A 21,761-nucleotide genomic window follows, 5' to 3' on the forward strand; every position below is an offset into this window, starting at 1 on the left:
TGTAATCGTTTCAGGAATATAAAAGAAGACATGTCACAGGTTGTTTTCGAATCACTTGGTTTTCAATGTGCACACTCTGTACAATTACACAGTGTGTACACATCGAAAAGCAACACAGCAGACAATAATGTGTTATATGTCTTCTGTTATTTTCCAGAAGCGATTACTTTACAAAAGGTCTCAGTCATTCAGAAATAGTGTTTGTTCACATGTCTAGGAGCGCTGACGAGGGAATGGCCAAGCAAAAAAACAAACTAAACTTTTTTTTTAGCAATCCGGTTTAATACGGTCATTAAAAAAAGACATTAAGACGTCCCCAGACGTCTTAATGTCCCCTACGGGGGTCTTTAAAAACGTCTGGAGATGTGTTGCCAATAGTGTTAATAGAGATATATTAATTAATATGCCTATATAAAATCCACAATTAATAAATCCAAATACAATATCAAATGCACAGTGGTGAAAATATTACAGGAAAAGTGAATAATTGTAACTACCTTTTTAAAATCGCATAATGTTTTGAGCATTAAATCGGAAACTAAACAGTTTAAAAGTTGAAATATAACTACGTAATCAAGAGCCACAGGTTGGCTGCAGCGATGGCAAATCCAGGCATAGGTAACAACGACACCTCACAGCAAATTCTCTGCAGTTTGTCATCACAATAGTGACAAACTCATTTTTGTTGTTCTTTCAAAGGAAGAGTGAGTGTGTTACGAGTTGTTTTAGCTGGGAGACTTAACTGCCTTTGCAATTAGTGGTAATAGGCATCAGACAGAATGAAAAGGATTCAAGTAGCTTGATGGGAAGTATACAGTAAGCAAAACGTCTCTTCAAAGCAATATTAAACCAAAGGAATACAAAATATGTGTATTAGGTGCAGAATTGGAGTTTCGCCTAGAGTACCTAACATAATCTATGCAGTGTCATGTTTAGTTAACAGTATAAATTAGCTGTGTAAGATTTCAAATGGTCACAATAGCACGTTCACAGGCTCATCATTCTTGGTATTGCACAATGGTAAGTTAACCAGCCCAGTTCTCACTTGAGTCATTATTTAAGAATAATTGTTTCTCATGCAATCTATTATTAAATGGCACAATATTATCCTCATCTCTTATCTCCCTGTTTCTTCTCATCTCTCTCTCTTCTCAAAATCTCTCCTATGGTGTCTTCTCTCCCCCCATCTCCTCTCCCCTGTGTGTACCTATGTCCAGGAGAGGAGCTACTGAAGATGGGAGAGGAGGATGAGCAGGGCTGGTGTAAAGGACAGCTCAGCAGTGGCAAGGTGGGCCTCTACCCCGCCAACTACGCCCAAGCTGTCACGTCCTGATGACTCGCACTCCTCTGCTGCACCCAACCAATTGTTTGCAAGACTCTTGATGCCAGGACCAGTCGCAACGTGCTTGTTACCGACAACATGTACCCCTACATGAAACTAGGATGAGCTCAGTGATTGGCAGTGATAAATGTCACTCAACATTTCACAAGCAACATTTTTGGGGATTTCATCATGTGAATCATTGTTTTTTTTGGGGTTTCTTTTGCCACACAATAAGACTATTATGCAGTATACTCGGTCTCTGGTCAACAGATCAGAATTTACAGCATGTTTCAGGAAAAAGGAAAGCTGGTTTAAATGTAGTTTACAGAACAAAAGAAGGAAACGGCTTCTGGAGAGGTGGCGAGAAGAGGTCAATGAGAGAAGCCCAGTGCCTTAATAGAGGAATCCAGAGATGTCCTTTGCAGCTCCAAAATGCTGCCTGACTGGGGATTCTGAGCCCTCTTGTGGAGAACTGCTGACATTACATCTGTCTCTGCCTGGAAGACGATCTGGCCCTTAACACTATGGCATGTGCAAGTTTTAGGGCACGTTCACACATGATGCACATCATACTGTGTGCGTCGTAGCTCAACGCAAGCGGAGACTTCCAAGATGCGTAAATTCCCCATGTTGTCATGCGGGGTTGTGGCCAGTGACGACAAGAGTGCCGCCTTTCTGGTGTGTAGTTCGGTTGGACTTTCGTTGGAGTGGTTGAAAGAAAACTACTGCCGAAATGACCGCCAAGTGGGGGTCAGTGACGGCACTTATTTTCCTATTGGTCGGCTGCCGGTCAGAGTTCACCAATGTTGAACTCTTAAGCTTCCTACACATTGGACTTAACTCGTTTCAATGACGCCAACGCACCGCAACGGGACACTCCGTCCCTTTCGCTCCCTTAGAGAGGAAGCGAGCTAACGCTTTCTGATGTGTATGAATCGTGTGTGTGTGTCCGTGCCCTTAAATTGTTCAAAGGTGTAATGTAGCCCATGTCTCGTCTGTAGGGATGGGACAATATGAAAACGACACGTTACGATTATTGTGGCAAAAAATAATTGCCAATTAACAATATTATTGCGATAATGCTTAACACTTCAATCCACAGCATCCCTATTCTGGGGGGGTGGGGACATTCGCCAAAAACAACAGATCTACAAGCTCACAACACGTTGCAACACAATTCATTGTGAGCTAGTAGATCTGCTATTTTTGGCAAATTGATTTGTGTAGAGTAAAATGAGAGCGGACCATATGCACTCCCTCAGAGGTCCCCCTTTTATCAACAACAGAGGGTGCTAATGGATTTGCAGCTCAACAAAAGCTAATTAATCCTAGTGTATGATCTCTACGATACAATTATTGCGGGCAAATGCAAACGATTATCGTCCCATCCCTATTAGTCTGTTAGCTGGACTGGTCTACTCTATATCCTACTTAAATACAGTGGTCACAGACAACTTTGACAATGTACACGATACACGATTAGCCAATAAAACTTAAAACATATGAGGGAGTAAGAAAAGAAACATGTTCTTTGAAACATAAAAATGCTTGCTTATGTTGGACTGGATTAAACTACATGGCCATTTATATTTTATTTAATATATAAAAATGTAGGTATGATAAAGCATTCACATTTATTTTGGTTAATCTTTTTTTTACAGACATGTTTTCCATGGTTGACGTTTATATATACTGTATGATTTATAGTATGATTCTTTTCTTTTTCTTTTTTAATACAGAAACCAAACCATTTATAAGCTGTTCCACAGCTAAATGTTCTTTGTAAGATTAGAGATATTACATTCAATCACACGTTTTATTTACTTCCTAATTTATTTCTATTTTTAAATAATTTAATATTTTCTTTAAACGAATCACTAAATTGGGGCGAGAAAGAGAGTTAGTAGCTAATGTATACATTTGGGTCATTCGTGGGTCATTTAATAACAGAACAACTGCTTTGTACAGGCTCAACAGAAATATAAGCATTCATGTTTTGTCCAAAAGATGTCAGCTTTTCAGTTTTCATGTTTTAGTAAAAAGATTATATCTCCTATTTTAGGGAATTTGTTTTGTCCCTAGCTAGGGTCCTTAAGTTGTGTGTGTCATGGGAAAGAATTCTAGTCCCCCTCCTGCAGAAACTGTACATTCCTGCCCACAGCGAGAGCTACCCATGTAGAACTGATAATAATAATAAAGAAAACAAGACACGCCCATTTCATTGTCACTAATTTTGTTTTAATTTCCAATATTCTGGCATGGTCTGGAACCATGCCTAGTGTATACTATGTACCTGTATATATATTATAAAATTATAATATATGAAATTTCCCATTATGTTGAAAGACATACAAATGAAATGAACATTGTGTTGCTGTCCTATTTCCTGTACATATTGTGGGACACACACACACACACACACACACACACACACACACACACACACACACACACACACACACACACACACACACACACACACACACACACACACACACACACACACACACACACACACACACACACACACACACACACACACACACACACACACACACACACACCAAAAAAATTAAGGGAACACCCAAAGAACCCAACATAGACCTCGATGAATTAAATATTCCACTTGAAAATCTTTATTCATTAGATAGTGGGATGCGTTGACAACAAAATAACATAAGAATGATCAATGGAAATCAAAATCATTAACCCATTGAAGTCTGGATTCAGAATCATACTCAAAATCAAAGTGAAAAATGAGAACACAGGCTGATCCAACTTCTGTGGAAATTCCTCAAAACAATTCAAAATGAGGCTCAGTAGTGTGTGTGGCCTCCACGTGCCTGTATGCACTCCCTACAACGTCTGGGCATGCTCCTAATGAGACGACGGATGTTCTCCTGAGGGATCTCCTCCCAGACTTGGATCAGGGCAGCAGTCAACTCTTGGACAGTCTGTGGTGCCACTTGGCGTCGGTGGATGGTACGAGACATGATGTCCCAGAGGTGCTCTATTGGATTCAGGTCTGGGGAACGAGCAGGCCAGTCCATAGCATCAATGCCTTTGTCATGCAGGAACTGCTGACACACTCTAGCCACATGAGGACGAGCATTGTCATGCATAAGCAGGAACCCAGGGCCCACTGCACCAGCATATGGTCTGACAATGGGTCTGAGGATCTCATCCCGGTACCTAATGGCATTCATGGTACCTCTGGCTAGCACGTAGAGGTCTGTGCGGCCCTCCAAGGAAATGCCTCCCCAGACCATCACCGACCCGCCACCAAACCGGTCATGCTCGAGGATGTTGCAGGCAGCAGAACGTTGTCCAGAGCGTCTCCAGACTCTATCACGCCTGTCACATGTGCTCAGTGTGAACCTGCTCTCATCTGTGAAGAGCACAGGGCGCCAGTGGCGAATCTGCCAATCCCGGTGTTCTCTGGCAAATGTCAGTCGGGCTCTACGGTGTCTGACTGTGAGCACAGGCCCCAATTGTGGGCGTCGGGCATGCATGCCATCCTCATGGAGTCTGTTTCTCACAGTTTGAGCAGAAACCTGCACATTAGTGGCCTGCTGGAGATCATTTTGTAGGGCTCTGGCAGTGCTCCTCCTGCTCCTCCTTGCCAAAATGGCCAGATAGCGGTCCTGCCGCTGGGTTGTTGTCCTCCTACGGCCCTGTCCAGGTCTCCTGGTATCTCCTCCAAGCTCTGGACACTGTGCTGGGAGACACATCAAACCTCCTTGCCACAGTGCGCATTGATGTGCCATCCTGGATGAGCTGCACTACCTGAGCAACTTCTGTGGGTTGCAAATAACGCCTCATGCTGCCTTTAGTGGTGAGAGCACTGGCAAAATGCAAAATGAACCAACAATCAACCAGAAAGGATGAGGACAGGCAAATGGTCTGTGGCCACCACCTGCAAAACCATTCCTTTTTTAGGGGTTGTCTTGCAGATTGCCTCCCTTTTCACCTGTTGCTTTTCCATTTGCACAACAGCAGGTGAAATTGATTCACAATCAGTGTTGCTTCCTACCTGGGCAGGTGGATATCCCAAAAGGGTGATTGACTTGGAGTTACATTGCAGGGTTTGGGTGTTCCCTTAAATTTTTTGAGCAGTGTATATAAGGTAGGTCAACATTTATATTATGGTAATTTGGTGTAATCCAGATAGCATTTTCAACCACGGATGTTTTTTTGTTAAACTTGTCCGACAACAGCTCAAGAGGGCACCCAATAATTTTTGTTTTCCAGGCTAGTTTACACTGCTTGGCCGCTGCTCATAAACTGAGTGCATCAGCGAGATTATACACCGTACATGTGCAACTACAACAGTTAAGGTCAGTAAGATGAATGAGTTCTGTTACTCAATAACATAAGCTATATCAATAATATGAACACAAAGATCATTCATAAAAAAATTCTTGCATTTAGGCTTATTCTGAATATAATGTCTCATGATATACTTATGCCTGATTAATTAAAGAAATATTAATAGAAATAAGTAATTCCCTCAGACAAAGTCTGCATCAATGGTCTACACCAGTGGTGTAAAGTAAGTTGGCTACATTTAGTACTGCACTTAGAGGGTTAGTTCAGATTTGTAGGTAATACTTGCCGTTGATATAGGGGTTGCAAAGGTAATAATTGATTGCCTGAGTTCCGTGGTGGGAGTTCTGCTCTGGTTTTGGTCATTTTTGTTTGGGGGCAGTGGGGCCTGGGGGCCACTCATTAAAGATAACTGGGGATAGGGTGGAGCTCCTATGGTCTGAGGCAGCACTATAGCAACAAGCTCTCAACAGAACCCAAATTAGCTGATATTTGAATTACAGTACCTTTAATGCACTTGACTACAGTATCGTTATTCAGGTATCATGTATTGTTGCTAATTAACCACATGGTGGTGCTAAAGGCTTCAAATTATTCATCAGCTTACTCCAAAGACCAAAGGTTAAAAGGCTCTGAACGGTATTCAAGATTGTGCTTCTTTCTGTCACAATTCATTATGTGTTTTATATATTTCACTATATCTAATGTCTTTATTTACCCCATTTTGTTTCTTCATAAGATTAAAGACTGGACACACTCTCCAAAGTCGGCTGGTGACTATAGGTATACAACAGTATGTTATATGATTGATCTATTAGTCTAGTACTCATGTTTTTTATTATAATTTACGAGTTTGGCAGGTTATGTGGTCCATTGTAAATATAATAATACCTTTTATTAATATAGCACCTTTTTAGACAAAGTCACAACCTGCTTAAAATGCAATTATAGCAACAAAGGCAACAACTAATTAGTGTCACTGAAAAATAGATGCATACATTTCTGCTGTTAGGGGGTTAAAAAGCCTTATATAAAAATGGGCCTTTAATTTAGATTTTAAAATGTTTATGGAGCTAGCAAACCTGAGGTCCAATGGGAGGCTGCCCAAATAAGTTAACCTGGGTCGGTGCCGAACTAGCTATAGGCACCTGCTTTGCGGCGAGATCAAAGCGTGCGTGTCCCCACTCTAGCTCTTTCCAATCGGGGTCAGTGGGCCTTCAGTGGTACTGGGTTTGAGGCTCTGACAAGGGCTCCTTGTGGGCCCTTCATTGGCCGTTGATTGTGTTAAATGTAGGTCAAAAGAATGATTAAAAAAAAAAAAAAGGCCCTGTCTCCCTTGGTCACCAGCTTAGGAACCTCTAGTAGGGCTGCATCAGAGGACCTCAGGCCATCTAATCTAAAAGTTACTGGTCTGGCAGCCAGTGCACGGCTAGTAGCCTACCAGCAAGGGTTATAATGCGTAGGCTACTGATCCTATAGTCCCAGTAATGACTCTCGCACCCACGTTCTGTACCAATTGCGGTGTATGGATCAGTTGCTGAGTGTTGAATATAGGGCGTTATAGTTACAGTAGTCTAGGCATAATGGTGGAGTCAACCTCAGCACCACAAGGATGCAATTAAGCTACTGTAGGCTTTTTCAACCTCTGTAGGCTAGTCCAGTGCTTCCCAAAGTGGGTTCGGGGGCCCCCAGGGGTCCTTGAGGGACCCCTGGGTGATAGTTTGATAGTTTGGAACCAAATGGACCCTTATGGTTCTGTAACTCTGAGAGTGTACAAATGGGTGTGCCAAATGAAATGGGTGTACCAAATGGACGCATTTGGTTCCATTTGTACATTCTCTGAGTTAAATTAACATAGATTTTACAATATGAATTGGGGTCTCAGAGATAGAAATGGAATTAAATGGTGTTCCGTAGACTAATGTATGTCAAAACAAATTAAAATGTTTCAAAATCACTGCTAGGGCCGTAAACATAGATCTTCTCTTATGGGGCTCCGCAGGCTAATTAGTGTAAATTTGGGGGTCCTTGACATGAAAACGTTTGGGGACCACTGGGCTAGTAGGCAGGCTACATATTGAATTCAGGACTTTTACTTTGTAAGTATTTCAGTATTGATACTTTTAAAAATAAATATTATACTTTCTCTACTGCCATGCAGCCAGCCGGCTCTGGTGCCTGCATGCTTGGATGATGGGCTGGCTGTGTTCTGTTCAGCCCTGCTCGGCAGAGAGAGACCCGCCCCTTCCCTTTCCACTCCCTCCTACTAGAGATGCTGCGAATCCCGGGGAAAAATTCCTGAAGGAAAGGGAAGGAACCGGGCGAGGGTTGCTGGAATTCAACGGAATATATCGGCTCTTATATAAAAATACACCTTCCAGGGAGGGAGGAGATTTTCCGGTCTCAATTCGTACACAGGGTATGTATGTCCAGTGTTGTATTTTATTTCATGATTGTTTATTATTTTAAAGCTTTGGCTGATAGTTTCACCACAAAGCCACTGCTTTGCAACACTGGTGTCAAATGACACCAGCAGCAGCACAGGGCAGAATTGCATGCGAGAAAATCGTGTCCGCTTCTTTCTTTTCTAGTTAGCTCTGGTCAATAGCGTTAGAAGGACGTCTCCTCCTATACGCTATATGGACCAGGTCTAGGTTTTAGTTAGTTAAAATATAGTGCTGCTGATGATGTGAACTTCAAAAGTATTTTATTGCTTTGTCAACGATGTCTCAGAAACACTGTTGCAAAAGGCAACTTTAGCTTTTGCTATTACAGGTTACCCTTGAAGTTGGAATTCTTAACGTCGATTTATTTTTGCAAGTGATTGTTAGAGCAAGCAACTGTTTGATATGTATTGAAATGTATCAAAGGAAAACAGCCTGTTCAATTGATCTATATCGATGCCTCTGTGAACGTAAATATTATCGTAGCTATGGTCTGATATTGAAAACTACATCCAATTAAAACAAATGACCTGAATCACATCTCTAGTGGTCCTGCAGGGATCAACCTGTAGGATCAACCTGTACTGGGCAGATGACCTCTGTGACATCACTGACATGGACAATGGTGTGACCCAGTCACAGTCATATATATAGTATTTGGAGAATGCAACTGGATGCTCGTCCCTGCACCCCAAAAGACAAGATATTCTCTTGATATAGAGTAAAGTACTGCAGAAGACAATGACATAATATTTGAAGACTGACTGGGAGAGACCCTGCCTGTGGGGTCATAGGGGGAAGTCCCTCCCTATGTATCTCAGTCTGTATGTAGCCTGTTGCCAATGATGCAACCTGTTCCGTGCTGGAGAGATTAAGTGTTTGGGGGATTTTTCACAACGGCACAACATATGTCTTCCTCTTACTTCTAGCTCGCCACGTTTATCAGCTCAGACTGCAGACACAACCAGCATGCGACCTACGGCTATAAAGCTGTCTGTTTTTTTGCGTACTGTTTCTTTCACTCTTGTCATCGATTGAATCAAATTCAGTGTGTTGTATTGGCCTTGGTGATGGAATAGAATATCCATCTTGCACACAAACACACATGTGCATGGCACAGGGGGTGGGGGGGGGGGGATGACTTCTGTGTGGTTGTCATGGAAACAAAGAGTTTTCAAAGGGGAGGAACGAGGTCCATCTGCCTTGCATGGCCTGATATCATTGTGTGTGTGTGTGTTTGTAAGAGAGAGAGAGAGTGAGTGTTTGTAAGAGATACTTTTGCTCACACGTTTGCATGCCCACATAAATGATCGTGATGTTATCGTCCGATCTGTCTCTGTACCTCCCTTACAGGTCAACTTAGTTATGTTTGTAAGCTCTCATTGTTAAATGAACACTATTCTTAGACTCTGTGTAGACCATGTCTGAGGCAGTCTGAGCTGCAGTCCATTGTCTGTCTTCCTGTGTGGAATAACAACATACAAGGTTTCTCTCTCACTCTCAACTCTTAGGCCCAATTTCTTAAGCTCTTCTTTTCTCAATGTTAACGAGATCCGTACTCTCCTTCTATCCAGCTACCAGACTCTCATCCCATCTGATCAGTCTCTGCCATCACCTATTACAAATAATATCCATCAATCTTTTTCCTTTGCATCGCTCTCTCTCTCTAGTCTAGCCAAATTCCAATACCCAAAATCTCGGCCACTTGCTCACTCACACTCGCTCACTCCAGCATGGCATGTGTTACGGTGAAACTGGTGACCTGCTGAAATATATGAAAATCATGTAGACATCAACATCAACCGAGTGTGAGTGAGTGAGTAGCCGAGATTTGGGGTATTGGAATTTGGCTTCCCTCCCTCTCTCTCTCTCTCTCTGTCTGTCTCTCAGCACAATCTGTTACATTGCATTACAAGCCACACCAAAGTTAAGTACACCAGGCAGTCTGGTCGAGGCAGCTTAAACAGTGAGTGTAATGTTCCATATCTGACCATTCAACTGAATAGGTCTGTTGGTCTGTTTGCAGCTGGAAAATGCCCTCTTGTTTGTTTTGGTGCAATCAGAAGGAATTGGTATGTAGCCCCTAGCCTGTGTGCCAAACTGACAGTGTACCTCCAATCACTTACCTACCACATTCCATTACCACTCACACACACACACACACACACACACACACACACACACACACACACACACACACACACACACACACACACCTCAACACACTCTTCTGGCTGTGTTTATTTTTCCTTCAACAACCCCCTTTCATTTCTGTACATTTTTCCCATCTTCCATGTGCCTGGCCATGTTGCCCTCTGTGCCTACCTCTGCCTTTACCTTTATCTGGTTTCCCCTCTGTCTCGAGACTATTTTCTTTTTCATTCCTCTGTTTCAGTTTACCCCTCTCTCTCTCTCTCTCTCTCTCTCTTTTTCCCTGACCTTTGTTCAAGTTCGCTGACTGACTGACGTGCCTCTCAAAGGGCTGAGAAGTCAAGTTGCCGCCAGCATGGGGTCTCCAAACGATTGACTTCCTGCTTCTTAGTGGTGTGAGTCATCCGCACTCAGACTGGGTGTATGTACAAACTGACAGGCCCTTGTCCATGGAAAAGCCTGTATATTAGACCAGTGGTTTTCGATTTTGCCATTTTGGGGGGTCCCCAGAAGACAGTGAAGTGACAATTTAGGACTTTTAGCACCTTTTTAATACATAAAAAAGAAAGAAATGAAACAGACCATTACTGCATAAAAAGTAAAACTATACTATAAAAACTAGTCAAAAATTGGCCAAATTGTCAAATAATAATATTATTTCACAATTATTTGACAATTTGGCAAATTTTTGACCAGTTTTTTATAAGAAAGAGGCACATTCTTTTTTAAATAGACGAGCTACAAGCTCACAACGCCCACTAAGCGAGGCGTTGTGATCTTGTAGATCGTCTGTTTTCACTTTCCAAGTTCTTATCAGGTTGGCGTGTCCCCCGCTCAAAAATGATTATTTTGGGGGTCACGGCATGAAAAGGTTGAGATGAGAATCACTGTATTATGCAATCATTTTGATCCTAGTGCAGATTTATTTTTCTTTGTACAAGTTAAATCCTAATAGTGGTATCATGCCCGTGCTAGTGTTATCTCCTAATTTGTGATACTTTGATACATTGTAACACATTCTAGACATGGGTCTAATTGTATTTATTTATGTAGGGTTTTGTGGCCTCAGCTATTATGTAGCATCTTTTTAATGTGTCTGTGTTGACCGTTTTATGGTGATAGATTAGCTGAGGGATGTGTGTGAATTAACAGGACAGTGAGGTGTGACGTCTTGGCCAGATTGTCTCAGGATAGTTGATGTCCTGCACTAATGATGTTGTTAATTGACTGCCCGTACAGAGGCAGTAAACTAGGAAAGTGGCGAGGGTTGACTTGCTGTCTTGTGTGCACCCAAAAAATGTAAGCCCCGTTTATGCGAGCAACACAGCCCTACAATGTGTGGATTTTAAATTAGGATAAGGCTTTCGATCACCACTTCTGTAAAAGATGACAGGAGCTTATTCAGACCATTTATGGTGTTTTATTAAATGATCTCGATAAGTTTCAAATACATATCTCTGCAATCAATCAATAGGTCCAACTTGATCTCAAAACGAAAACAGCAGGCGATGCCTTCTGGATTACCATAAATCCTCTAACCGTGTGCATGGTAAATCTTTACCTTATGACACAGCCTAAGCAGCACCCCCTGGCAATCCTATAATGTATCACCGATTTGTAATGGCCACAAACCATGAACGCACAGGAAAATAGCAAGTATTGCACAAGCCTAGTTGGTGGGTGGCTGGATTGATGGATGGATTGATCCATCCCTGTGGGGACTTGTCTTGTGTAATGTGCAAAATGTGAAAACCATGCATATACAAAAGTCAAATCGTTTCATGTTGGCATAATGTACTTGGAATTGGTGAGTTTCCATCTGTGTGAGAGAATGTGTCTCTCTCTGTTTAGCCATGTTTGTTTAGGACTTGGTAATTACCGTTGGCAGTAGAGTTTGCATTAGGGGATGGTGAAGAATGCCTTTGGTCTAGTGCTCTTCAATGGAGCTGCACTATCCAGATTTCTCTCAGGCTACAGGTCTCACATGGCCCTCTTTAATATCTATGTGTGTGTTTGTGCATTTGTTGGCAGGTTTATTTATATGATTGTGTGTGAGTGAGTATGATTTGATTACGTATGTTCACATTCTCGATTTGGCTGCGAGATCACTGGTGAAATGTTGAGTTGTTGACTTCCAAATCCTCACACACACTTCCTCTTTCCAAGCTGGGAAATACTCCCTGCTGTCTATACCAGGAAACAGCCATAAGTCACCCTGTAACAACGTGCACCACACACACACACACACACACACACACACACACACACACACACACACAGCCTTCCTGTCGGAGTGAAACCACTTAAATGACGTCATCATGGGCCAGTTCTGATGGCCTCTCGGTGAGCTGTCCTCCAGATGTAACCAATGAGAGCAACAGATGCTGGAGGTGGGAGGGGTCAGGAGAGCAGTAGTTGAGTCAAACCTCTCCTGGATGACTTATCTCTTGTTTTCTGTGCAGCATGTCTAGGTGGTGACGGTGTTTTCTGTGCAGCATGTCTTGGTGGTGATGGTTTGACGCCATGCAGTTATTGGTCTAGGGGCCGGGCCGGGTTCCCAAACTGTGGTGCGTGCACCCCTTGTGGTGCGTACCCCTTGTGGTGCGTACCCCTTGTGGTGCGTGAAAGCCTTCTAGGGGGTGCATGACATGAAAAGTTTAATGGCGGTTTTATGGTGTTATTTAGCAGCACAGAAGGCAAAATCCTGTAAACCACTGTTGTAAGGAGATGTATAGAGCAGCTGTGGGAATATACTGCCGCTGCGTGTCTCTCAGTGACATTCTGTGATTATTTGCCATAATCATATTAAAAAATGTATAATTTGGCCAAATACTGAGACTGAGCCCTGGGGGGTGTGTCAGCTAGGTCAAGAGGTAACAGGGGGTGCAGGGCCAATAAAGTTTGGGTACCGCTATAGACTCTAGCGGTATGTTTATTAGAGCTTGACCAATGTGAGATTTTGCGGTCTGATCTGACAGATTGGGGAATCCTAGGCAACTTGACTATCAAAAGTTCAAAACTGTCATTTTTTTCAAACTCTTTTTGAGGGGTGCTAGCCGCTGCAACGTGTGGCTTTCACTTGAGTCGTGCTGTCATGTGGCAGCCAAGTCTATGGACTTTTCATGTTTGCTTTAAGCAGGACACCCGGTTTTCCGCATGCGTCGACTTGACATAGAGTGTCAAGTCACAGTGGGCTAGCCTGGTTTCCAGCCCATAGACCCCGCCCACTCGACTGAGCGCACTGGAGGCTCAGAGACAATCAGGCTAACAGTAAGCTTCACTTGTGTGATTTATTTTTAATCGTTGTTTTGCAGTATTATAGAATTATATACATGAACATTAGTGACATTGCATTAGTTATAGGGCCGGCAGTGGCTCAGGGGTAGAGTCAGTGGCCGGATGGGAACCGTGAGGTTCCCAGTTCGAACCCGGGTGTCCTTGAGCATGACTCTGAACCCATAATTGCTCCCTATGTGCAGGTTGGTGCCTCGAATGATTTCCTTTGCCATCAGGGTGTATGAATGTGTGTGAACGAGTGAATGTAATTCACAATCTATGTAAAACGCTTCGGATAAAAGCGGTGTATACATTTATTTACCATTTATTTTATATTATTATTATTTTAATCAAAACAAATATATCGGTTGGGCTCTAATGCTCGTGTCTTTATTTACATGTGGATATAGCAAACGGTGGTATCTCTGAACTTTGGCTTTATTTTGTATCATGTTTGGGGTGAAATTGTGCCTACACCTTGTAAAATCATTTATATCCCATTTCTCTTGACAGTAGTGGCGGTTTTATTGCAATTGGCGGGCCCCCCACACCACTTCTGAATGCACTAAGAGGAAAAAACATTGTGACATTAATTGCGAGTGCTAACTTCAAGCTCCTTAGCCTTGTGAAACTGAGGCAGTAAAATCCACTCCAGTCACAACTTGAAAGTGAAATATTTCTGGATCATTTATTGTAAGACATTCCTCCTCCTCGCCTCGGTTGCCATGATTGCCATTGGCCTTGCTTAACCAAATTTGGCGCCAGTGGAGCTGGAGCCATTGCCGGTGAATTTGAGCCCATAAATCTGGTATGCTTTTCTTTCACAATCCCCATACTTCCATTATATGTGTGTATTGATGTATTTCCACACAAGTTGTGTGTGTGTGTGTGTGTGTGTGTGTGTGTGTGTGTGTGTGTGTGTGTGTGTGTGTGTGTGTGTGTGTGTGTGTGTGTGTGTGTGTGTGTGTGTGTGTGTGTGTGTGTGTGTGTGTGTGTGTGTGTGTGTGTGTGTGTGTGTGTGTGTGTGCACTTTTTAAGACTGAGAGGAGCACACAGAGGTTTCTCTGAGGCTGGCATCAGGCATTGGTGTTGATTGATTGATTACTTTAGTTCAGTTTGAAAAAAAAAACAGCACAGGAAAGTACAGTTCAATACAAGGTCTGCTATGCCAATTGGCTTGTTTCCTTTGGAGTCCTTCATATTCAATTCATCAGAACATATAATGATATACAGTACTATGCTGCTGCAAATATATCACAAACGGTTAGAAATCAAAATAAATAATATGTACAGTAACTGGGGGGACGACCAGTTTGAGAGCGGTTTTGAAGGAGAGTAGAGATTCACATTCCTTTACAACTGTTGGTAGGGCGTTCCACATTTTTGTGGCATATAGGAGCAAAATTAATTTAACCTCTTGTTTAAGCCAAATCAATATTGACCAGATCTATCATTAGCCAATGGTGAGACGGGCTACTCAGATATGTTCAATCAATATGTTTTATTTGTCATACTGTACATATACTGTATGTTGGTGTGGAATACTCCATCAACCTGACAGTGCTAACGGTGATGGTGAGACGAGGGCCGCTCTGTATAACATCTAATGATGGTGTGGAAATGCCAAAGATAATGAGGTGCACTTGATTATGAGCTGCCAAGACACCTATGATTGTATAAGACATTCACCCCTGTCCAGGTGCAATCCCTAATCCTGTGTGTGTGCGTGCGTGCGTGCGTGCGGCACGTGTGTCCCCTTTGGCACACTAGCAGGCATATTTACCAGGCTTTAATGCTCAGTTGCAGTTGTTTCCCCGATAAAGCAGGCCCCCATGGACACACTATCTGCCACGGAAATCAGACAAATGGCTCTTTTTTTCGAGATCCCTAATCAATTACTACTCTTTGAAGATAATACAATCTAGATTAGAAGTTCTTCTTCCTTATGCCTGGAATCAATTTGCCATGTGCTGCAGAATGTAACCATGTTTGTTTTCATGGCTATTCAGTGCATAGAAGCTAATGGATTCTGAATGTAGAGTTTAGTAATCCATACTGAAAGCAAAGCCTCGCGGTTAGATAGTTCCACTGTCCCACATAATCATCCAGATAAGTCTCATTAGGGGTAGCCGTACATTCGATCTCTATAAGGTCATGCTGTAGTTCATACTGTATTGTTGTTGTTGCAAATCAAATCAAATAGCCAGTAATTGGGGAGCACAGGGGACCATGCTTAGAAAATCAAACACAGTGCTAGTTGTCTGTTGCAAATTTATAAAGCAAATGTTTTAGATATGATATATCATAGAATTATAATAGTCTGTGACCACGTCTCTGAGCCTTCACACTTGCCCTGAGGGTTCATGGTGTGAGCTGTAGCTGTATTTATTTAAGTAGGTATTCCTGCTAAGCCTTTCTATGTGTTGGCTGGATTGCATCCAGACAATGTACTGTAGAATCCTGATGACAGTGTCCCCCCCACACTATTTAGGCTAAGGGATGCGGTCTGGCTGGCTCATCGCATTACAATGCAATCAAAAATGCACTTCTTGATTGCCATCCAGCCTTTACAGTTAATGCACCCTTGAGGTATGAGGTGATAAAGAATATATATATAAAAAACTCTGATTGAAATTACGAGTACAACGAAGCATGATGAGTACAGGTTGGTAGGGAAATGTTTATTTTAGAGGAGGAGGATACACTTTACACAGTGGGAAACATTTAACGGCTCAATAAATGCAGTGTTGAGTGAGTGTCAAAGATCCTTCCACCAACAGGTACTATAGGGAAGTCCCTGAGTTGTATTGTGCAGTTACACTCTGTTAATAAGCGTAATGCAGGACAGCAGTTTACTGGAGCTGGTTGCGCTTTTCTGTCTTGCTCAAAGGACTCTTTGACAGACAGCGGTCCATGCTGTGACCTTCTGATGTGGGTGCCACCCCACCACCCAGATACTAATGTCAACCAACTGTGGCGCTGGCATGGCAGACAGGACCATAAAAGACGTGGATGTAGACTTCAGTCTACATCTGTGGTTAGGATGGGACCATTTCAAAAAGCTACAATCAATAATCTATATTATAGCAGGGGTATATGCAACCTTAAGGCTCTAATAGATGTGAATAGTTTAAAATAGTTAACTGTTTTACCCTTTCCACCACGTGTACAATATAATGGTACAAGACACACAAATGCCCCCCCACCCCCCCTTCCTTCCCGGCCTAAGTGACTCAATCCTCCGTGTTGCAGTGTGACCAGGTTTGGGCCATTCTATCTTGCAGTTAAAAATGCCTCTGATCCTCATTAGGGCCAATAAAAGCCAGAGGCTGCTGGCGGAGCGTGGTGCTGCCTGCGAGGGCTTTGAACTTGTGTCTCGTGGGGAGAGATGAGACAGACATCTGGTGATCCCAGGTTCGATGATGGTTCACCATGGGCCACCCCTTATCCACATGACGGGACTAAACACCATTTAGGTCAATGATATGAAAGTAGGCCTACTGGTCCACTGCAAAAACACAGCTTCTTTTCTCTCTGCTTCACACTCTGGTTCCACAGTACTTGTTTTGTTCTGCAGCGGTATAGCGACACCTTCAGAAATGCTACATCATATCATATCAAATGTCAAACATTTTTGCAGTGAGTGGAAATAACGAAAAGGGATGATCTGCCAGACTGAGCCTTCTCATCTAGCTCACAACTCACAGCCGAAGTTTAGTTTGTGCTCTAGCTCTGTCTCTGTGTTTCATCATTTTCCTCTTATCTCAGCACTGACTCGATGTGCTGAAGAGCAAGAACTGTGTTTACCCCCATCTTACCTAATGGTAGCAGCACATTATGCAACCTCCCACGCACGCATCGCCCCAAACCATATAGATGTTAGTTAGCAGCAGATGCTTTGAAGCTGGCAGACCCCGAGGAGATGTTCCCCTTTTTCAGCTCTGCTGGCTCAACTGCTGAGGCATGTTCGATATGGAACGCCATCGTTGCATAATGCTGATTAATATTTAGTATTGAGTATTAAGCAAAAGGAAGGAAAGTAGCCTTTGGCGTGTTAAGAATATTGTGAAGAGTATAGTAATGTCACACAGCCATACCTGGTCCAGAAAGATACAATGCATTGTGATGCCGTATTGGAATGTTCTGATTCGCTGAGGTATGTACAGTAAAACCTGTAGCTTGCCTTTTTGTGCGGGTCAACAGACTTAAGTAAAGCAAAACACAATGAAGAGCCTAAATTCAACCCCACTTCTTTATTAAAGGCCCACTCCTGTATTGGTTTGAACATAATATTAGCGTTATTTTCATCATGCATTCTTACATTACATGAATTGAAATACACGTCTGTTTTACTCCACAATTTACAAACATGAACGAACGCGGCATGACGTTTTGTAAGACTGATTGGGCCATTAATAAATGGACCATGTAGACTGACTTTCAGAATGTGCCTCATTATCTGCATGGTGGCGTGGGATGATCATTTAAGATCCCTTTGCTTGCCTGAACACTGAAGTGTCATCATAGTTCTGCCTTTACCGTCAGTGTTATTACAGGGAGTCATATAGACGCTACATTATGTCATTTGGGGTAGTGAAGGCACCGGAATTTGAACATGTTTTGCTCACTGCAGGCAACATCCAGCGTAGAGGAGTCAGGACTGCATCACCAAACTGTGAAGAGCAAGCAAGGAAACCCTGTCCCTCTTACATCGCTACAATCCATCACCATCTTACTCCATGTCTCTTTCTCATCGCCCAACTTGCCCTCCATCAATCTATGCCTCTGTCTCTCATCTCACTCCGTCTGTGTCTGTCCTGTGTGTGTGTCTCTCTCTCTCTCTCTCTCTCTCTCTCTCTCTCTGTGTGTGTCCTCACTGTCCTATTGAATAAATGATGGTTTGGTTATCTGATACTGCACAGCTAGCCTGTGCTGAGGTGGACACTCTGGGAGGTGATATGCACAGAGAAGGAGATACGCGCACGCGCACATCACACACACACACACACACACACACACACACACACACACACACACACACACACACACACACACACACACACACACACACACACACACACACACTCTCAAAGTCTCCCTTTCTCTCCCACCATCGGGACCCACTCTGTCTCTCTCTTTGTCATCTCTCTCAATACACAACATGTTTCTCCCTTAATGGCTCGTGTCAAATGTGCGTATATGCATGTTAGTGTGTGTGTGTGTGTGTGTGTGTGTGTGTGTGTGTGTGTCGTTGTGTATAGATTGAGCAGTGGAGCTGATCTACATTCTGCATGACATGGCAGAATGTCCGTTTTAAGCTTGATTTACGCTGGCTTCAGAACAGGCTTCAGTTCAGATGTGTCGTGACGTTTACAATGGACCTTGTGGTGCAGTTTGAAAAACTCTAAATCAGAGCTGTCCAAACATTCCACCAACGCTTAAGTCCAAATGTTATATATTGAATAGGTATAGGCTGTGAATTGGAGAACACCACACATTTTACCTTGAAAATTCTTCTCAACAGTTTCTCTGTCAAGCAGAGAGCTTGAATACACTTAAATCCTATACACTTAGCTGTCCACCATGGTCCCCGCTTTTTCCGTCAACATTAAATCCTAATCGGCTTGTAGATCTGCTATTTCTGCCGGCTGTTCGCCGCCCATAATAGGGATTCAAGGGTTCACATGTGTATGGGTACACTGTACGTACAGGGTGATTATTAGGGTGATCGATTTGACTATTGAGGGCATCCTTCAAAGCTTTAAAATTCTCGTTCACATTTTCACATGGATGGAATACAGTACAATGATTGTGTATATTTTCACTTACACTCTATTATAATGGCTGTCGGCCCCTTGGTGTGACGGCCAGCCTCCCAAGACCCCTAGTACCTATTACATATCACAGTTCTGAGGAACCACACGGGATATTTTAGAAGTTGGGCTTGGCCAGGTTTCAGAAGCACTTCAGAACAGAGTATATTATACTGAGGCCTTTTTGAGGGAGAGCGGACGAACGGCGGTAAGAATGGTTCACACTTCCCACTGGCCCGGCCCAGCGGTGTGTCCGCAGTAGCCTCCCAGCCAGCTTCCACGTCCTCTCACAGTCACTCACACACACACACACACACACACACACACACACACATACACACACACACACACACACACACACACACACACACACACACACACACACACACACACACACACACATGCACGGTACGACTGGGTGGTGGAGATGGCTGTCCGGCCGTGTGGTCTGTGTGTAGTACAGTACACTGCAAGGTTGTGCGTTTTTCTAATGGCATGCAGGGCGTATGCTTGCATAGGCATGTCTCTGCGTGACCACAGAGTGAGAGAGAGTGTGTGTGTGTGTGTGTGTGTGTGTGTGTGTGTGTGTGTGTGTGTGTGTGTGTGTGTGTGTGTGTGTGTGTGTGTGTGTGTGTGTGTGTGTGTGTGTGTGTGTGTGTGTGTGTGTGTGTGTGTGTGTGTGTGTGTAATGCATGCATGTGTGTGTGAATGGTAATATATCAGAGTGGGATAAAGTGTGCGTAAATGTGTGAAGACCTTCATTCTTAGCTGTGAGAGAAAGAGAGATCTAGAGAATCTGTGCAAGAATGCACTGTATAATTTCCTACAGCATTCCCTCGTTCTGCTGTCACTTCACACAGGCTCTGCTCCACGGGATGATGGTAATATTTGAGCTGACAGACCGATCAAGAGACAGACTGGTAAATGGAAGCCGAAGGCAAGCAGAGAGAAATGCAGAGGTTCAGATCGATGGGAACATGACAGGCTGACTCTTCAGTTTGAGCAGGGGTCATTGCCATGCTGGCTTATGGTGGACATTTTTGTCAACTCAATTTTGTCAAAACTCAGACATACAAAATGTATGGACATAATAATAATGTCCAGATAGAAACGCATAAAGAAAGAGATAAACCCTGAACGGCCATGACAGAGTTAAGGGGGTCCTCAAATAAGTACTAGTACTAGTTCGACTCCTAGTAAATAAGTGCCATACATATTCTGAAGAAAACATGGAGACATTCAGTAATTGGGTTTTATGAACAAAATAAGGACATAATATTGTATCAAAAAGAAAATCAAACATTTGCCACGGACAAGACCAAGATTTTGCCACGGACACGATTGTCCGTGTACGGACATATGGTCAACATTAGGCCTGTGTAGTGCCAACCAGATGTTACCAGCATAGCATACTGACCATTGTTCTGAGGTTACCATGACAGAGGTTTCTATTATGCAGGAGAGTGTGGGCAACCATTCTAGTTGTCTAAATGTCTACTTGGACCTAATTACTCATGGAGAAACAAGAAGTGCTTTCTCCACTTGTACTAGTTGAGGTATCGAGCGGAGCTTACTCTTTAACTCCTATTTTGAAATGTGTGTTTACAAACCATGTTTGTTAACGAGTTCTGCTAACAATTCATTTACAGACGGCTGTGCGAGACGCAGACTGACTCATTTTAATTTGGTTTTATTCACCAAATCAGCTTCACCACAGAGGCAATCACGTTGAGAGTGTGTGTGTGTGTGTGTGTGTGTGTGTGTGTGTGTGTGGCATCAAGTCTGGTGATGTGTAGCAGAGGAGACATGTGGTTGTCTACTCTACTCTACACGCTACCCACACCAAATGAGCAGTGCTATGCTGGGGTGCGGGCATTAAGGCCTGGGAGCTGAACAAGCTAAACAAGATCACAAAGAAGGCTAGTTCTGTTGTGGGCCTCAGGATGTAGGGGCTGCAGTCAGTTACAGAGAGGAGAATTAGGGACAAACTGGTCTCCATGTTGGCTAACCCCTCCCATCCACTCTATGGTGACTTGCAGGACGGAGTGAGCACCTTTAGGTAGGCTCACCTTCCCTCCGAGAATGAACACAGAGCGGTATAGACTCTCCTTCCTGCCAACCGCCGCATCAAATATAACGCATAAGAACTTTCTCCCCCAATACTTATGGTCCTGTGTCTGAGGTCTTGTTGTGATTATGTCCATTTGTGTCCAATGTGTTTTCTGTCTGTCTGTTATTTTTACATTTTACATTATGCTACTGTAACGTATCAATTTCCCTGCGGGGATAATAAAGTACATCTCATCAGAGTAAATCAGTTGGCCCTTAATTGGTAGTGACAGGGACTGTGTACACATTGGGAGCCGTTTGATTTTAACAGCAGCTTTAGTCATAGTCTTTTGAATACAATTTTATTTAGTTGTAGTC

At 43.1% G+C, this 21,761-nt stretch overlaps 2 protein-coding genes across 4 annotated transcripts in view; both read left to right on the plus strand.

Moving 5' to 3' along the window:
* The window catches only part of pacsin3 (protein kinase C and casein kinase substrate in neurons 3), a 45,392-nt gene extending 41,852 nt beyond the window's left edge, over positions 1-3,540 (plus strand). For all 3 annotated transcript variants that reach the window (XM_080764846.1, XM_080764848.1, XM_080764847.1), the window contains one exon: positions 1,218-3,540. In XM_080764846.1, the coding sequence (XP_080620972.1) occupies positions 1,218-1,333 (116 nt within the window). In that variant the 3' untranslated portion in view covers positions 1,334-3,540. The remainder of the gene's footprint in view (positions 1-1,217) is intronic.
* Positions 3,541-7,949: 4,409 nt separating this feature from the next.
* ccdc102a (coiled-coil domain containing 102A) overlaps positions 7,950-21,761 on the plus strand; it is an 80,378-nt gene continuing 66,566 nt past the window's right edge. Inside the window, exon 1 of the mRNA XM_080764182.1 lies at positions 7,950-8,069. The gene's annotated coding sequence lies outside the window, so the exon portion shown is untranslated. The remainder of the gene's footprint in view (positions 8,070-21,761) is intronic.

The sequence above is a fragment of the Protomyctophum bolini genome (genome assembly GCF_963924005.1).
Source record: "Protomyctophum bolini genome assembly, chromosome: 1".
Lineage (NCBI taxonomy): Eukaryota > Metazoa > Chordata > Actinopteri > Myctophiformes > Myctophidae > Protomyctophum > Protomyctophum bolini.